The sequence below is a fragment of the Mesitornis unicolor genome, unplaced genomic scaffold, assembly GCF_000695765.1.
Source record: "Mesitornis unicolor isolate BGI_N332 unplaced genomic scaffold, ASM69576v1 scaffold18547, whole genome shotgun sequence".
Lineage (NCBI taxonomy): Eukaryota > Metazoa > Chordata > Aves > Mesitornithiformes > Mesitornithidae > Mesitornis > Mesitornis unicolor.
The window spans coordinates 5,341-9,468 of record NW_010195991.1 but is presented as its reverse complement, the minus strand read 5'-3'; the positions used below and the strand labels follow the sequence as shown (position 1 = coordinate 9,468).

Genomic DNA, 4,128 nt, shown 5'->3' with positions numbered 1-4,128 from the left:
AAAGAGCACCTCAGCCTTCTCTTGTGTCCCTTGTGACCCATTCTCCATTTTCCTTCTGGAGAGGGCCCACATCTTCCCTAGCCTTCTTTTTATCACTGATTTACCTATAGAAATTATTCTTGTTCCCCTTTGTGTCCCTGGCCAGACTTAATTCCACCTGTGCTTTAGCTTTCCTAACCCGATCCCTGGCTGTTTGGACAACTTCTTTGTAATCCTCCCAGCTAACCCGTTCTCACTTCCACTCCCCATAGATTTTATAAAGCACAGTAATAGAAGATTTGATTTAGTAAACAGTAAAATCTTGCTAACTTTCTTTCCATATTTACTAAATTAAGAATACTTATCACCCTGTGTTTGCCTGGAGAAATTGATTTTGTGTTAAGGTGATACTTGTTAACATGAGCATGTGTGTAGTAACCAAGTGTGTTCCAACCATAGAACAAAGACTTGAAGAGCCGAGTTCTCCACCTGGAGGGTTCTTACCGATCCAGTAAAGAGGGACTTGTTGCTCAAATGGAAGCAAGGATCACAGAGCTAGAAGAACGACTTGAAAATGAAGAGAGGTGAAATTAGCTACGTTAAGATCAAAATGTGCATGTTTATGTTTGTCTATATGGCCTCTTGCTAATATTAGGTCTTTAATGCAATTGACTTTTCTTTTCCCTCACAAGCACCAAATTAAAATCGTTGCTTTTTCATGCAAGTATTGCAAATGTTCTTTTTGAATGATGGCACACTAAAAGTTGCTTTATAAATTTAAAACTGGGCACAGTGCTAACAAGGTTCTCGTTATTTTGTCACTGTTTGGTATCAGTAACAGGCTTAGAAATACTAACTATAGTTTATAATTTCTATTTTCCTGTTCCCTTCATTGTTTATTCTTGGAGGAGTGTACTTTTTTTTTTTTCCTAATTGTTGCTTTGGAGACAGAAGAAATTCTCCTTAGTGGTTCATAGTTTTAAACAAACTTCTTAATAAGTTGGATGGAATCAGTAAATCAAAGCAGGGGCCATTAGTATTTATGTAATTCTTAGAAGATTGCTAAGGAATTATGACAGCACTATTAGAAGTATTTCAGTTCCTTTTTTTTACAAGTCTGTCTTTTGTTTGTTTTGCTTTTATCTAGGGACAGAGCTAATTTCCAACTAAGTAACCGCAGACTTGAAAGGAAAGTGAAGGAGTTAATGTTGCAAGTTGATGATGAACATCTCTCATTGACTGATCAAAAGGACCAGGTAGAGGGAAAGACTAATATGCAAATATCTGTGATTTATCCTGCTAGCATAAATCATCATATATAAAGGATTTGAGGAGAATGTAGCTAGATACTGATTACTCTGGTGTTTATGAACTCCCATGTAGTGAGATTCGCAGTTCCTGTTGTCATGTTCTTTTGTCTAGTACTAAATTGTTACTAATTTGTAAAATTATGAAAAGGAAGCATTTATAGAAGCAATGCTATTGTTACTTTAAGAGATAAAGCAAATAACAGACAGTATGTGATCCTATAAATACATACACCAACAAATAATATATTCTGGTTTGCCATCATAAAGTTTTGTTTGAAGAAATAAGCTATTATTAAATATAGGCTATAAGTATTAAGCGCATGTTGATACTCTAATAGCAATGAGCTCTACCATTCCTGTTGTCTTTGTTGATTCCTTGCTTAAAACATGGTTTGTTTCAGTACATGACTCAAATAGTTAATATTCTGCCTAGGGAATGAACAGTATGTTTCGAATTGCAGATATCTGTCATGGGAACAGTCTTCTAAAATCTGGGGGTTTAAAATGTTTTTTAAAACTATCTGTCTGGTAAAGATGCTTAACTTAGACAAACGAATAGCTCCAGTCTTCCCTTTTGGTAACTGGCTCTTGCTATCACATGATACTGTTTTACTCTACCAAAGCTACATTCCCTTGTTTCTGGCTTTTTCTCCTTAAAAGAATCATATCCCATCGCTTTTCTCAGTCTAATTCTGACTTTCGAATATGTCTGAAGCATAGGATTACAGTGTCACTAGACTGGCACAGTTGTGTCTTTATTCTCCCTCTCATTGATGCTGGAAGAATAGAATTCCTTTATTAAAATAGTCCTCTAATCAGCTGACATGTAAATATTTCAGTTGAGTTTGCGTTTGAAAGCAATGAAGCGACAAGTTGAAGAAGCTGAAGAAGAAATAGACAGGCTGGAAAGCGCGAAAAAGAAACTCCAGAGAGAACTGGAAGAGCAACTAGATATGAATGAACAATTGCAAGGACAGCTTAATGCAGCAAAGAAGGAATTAAGGTAGGATGACTTGTCAGACCTTATGGTTATGAGCTCTTTCTCCTTTAGTCTGTGAACCAAGGGCTTCCTCTAGCAAACTTCAGGTTTGTCATAAGCAGACAAAGATTAAGAGACAGACCTGTGAAACTCCTCTGCATTTCCTTTCTCTACAAATGTTCTCTGGCTTTTCTCAGGTGCCCTAGGTACCCAAACCTTCTTTCCAATATCTACCTGCTGAATAAAGTCATTGAGGTAGGGAATAAAAAATGGAAAAAGGTGGTGGGGCTCATTACTCCGGTCATTTGTAGTAATAAAATTTTCCTGCTAATGGCTGAGAGATAAGCTATCCTGTGTTTAGTTTTTCTCAGCCATCTTTGAACATCTCAGTGTGGAAAGTTTACAGTTTCCCCTCTCTGTGATGTTAGTTAGATGTCCTTGAAAGTATGATTGATTGATCTTCATTCTCTTGCATGTTTCTTTCCTGTAAGACATAGTCGATGATAAACTACCCCTATTGGAGCACAAGATTATTTGACATCCTTTAAAAATGTAAATACTACCTGTCAATGTTTTGAGCTTTGGATAAGTGTTCTGTTTGTAGATGTGCAGTTTTAATAGCAAAGATGTGTGTGTTTTTGTTTTAGTAGACTGAAGAAGTCACCAAGTAAAGTGTTGGCTGATTCTGATGATGATGATGATGTCGATGATGATTTCAGCACGGATGGTGATAGCCTCTGTGAAGTACCTTCAGGAAATAACTTTTCAAAAGATGGCGACACAAAAATCTAAATAAGTATTGAATCCGTGATTCCTTGAAAGTACTGGAAGAATAACATAAATTATCAAGAAACTGGATATTCTAGAAACCAAATGACATAAAGGGATTTAAGAGTTGGGAATATAATGTTTCCATCCTTACTGTGCCATTTTCTTAGTAAATCTCCACTGTTTATTATAGAAAACAGGATTGCATTATAAAATAGCTATAACATACAGATATATGTGTAACTGCCACTGAAAACACAGGGATAATGTTTCACATTGGAAAGGTGATTTTGCTAAAATTCTGTTAAGTAAAAAGCCATTTAAAATTAATTAAAAATTACTTTGAAGTTATTAAAAGCTTTTTCCCTAAAATTGAGGAAGATTAAGAAGATTATTTAAGAATTGTAAGTAGGGGGAAATGATGTATAAAATGTAAATATGTGAAACCTGATCTTTTTATTGACTACACTAGTACTGTTTTGTAAAGGTTCCAATAGTATATAAATCCGTTTCATATGTAAAGTACTGAAATTTATACTGAATGCAATATTTGGGTTTTAACTATGAAGACAACAAGTGAAAATTAATACATTTTGTTCATTGCAGAGCAGATTCACTGAGCCAGGAAGTACCCAGTGCAAGTTGCATTGTATGTATTCTGTATATTAGAGATCACATGTTAAGCCTGTCTGTTGACCTTAAAAGAACCATCCCATCTCTATGATAAGGGAGGCACACCACAGCTTTCTTGTAAACTTTCTTTGGGAAGCTTTCTGTTCTTAGTAGGGAAGGGTGAGAATGAGGTCTGTTATTACTTGGCATCTTTCATTTCCTGAAATGGACTCCACACTGCCAGAGGCAGAACATTATAGGCCTGCTCATTTGAGGGCATCAGGACAGGCTTATCTTAAAGTCTCTAAGGAGGCCATTCATTCCAGTACAATTACCTGTGGTCTTTGAATGAAGTTCATACTTAAATCTATTCGTTAATTGATCCCAAAATGTTACGCACCTGGCAAGAAATTGCACCAAGAAAACACAAAGCATGTAATCTGATTTTTTTTTTTCTTTCTACCTGTTCTTGAGCATCTA

The 4,128-nt window shown here is 35.8% G+C and overlaps 1 protein-coding gene across 1 annotated transcript in view; it reads left to right on the top strand.

The window, feature by feature from the left end:
- The window catches only part of LOC104543650 (cingulin-like protein 1), a gene marked incomplete at its 5' end in the record, with an annotated part of 16,433 nt that extends 12,916 nt beyond the window's left edge, over positions 1 to 3,517 (top strand). The window contains 4 exons of the mRNA XM_010188311.1: positions 439 to 563; positions 1,127 to 1,235; positions 2,129 to 2,292; positions 2,916 to 3,517. Of these exons, the coding sequence (XP_010186613.1) occupies positions 439 to 563; positions 1,127 to 1,235; positions 2,129 to 2,292; positions 2,916 to 3,060 (543 nt within the window). The remainder of the gene's footprint in view (positions 1 to 438; positions 564 to 1,126; positions 1,236 to 2,128; positions 2,293 to 2,915) is intronic.
- Positions 3,518 to 4,128: the final 611 nt, after the last annotated feature.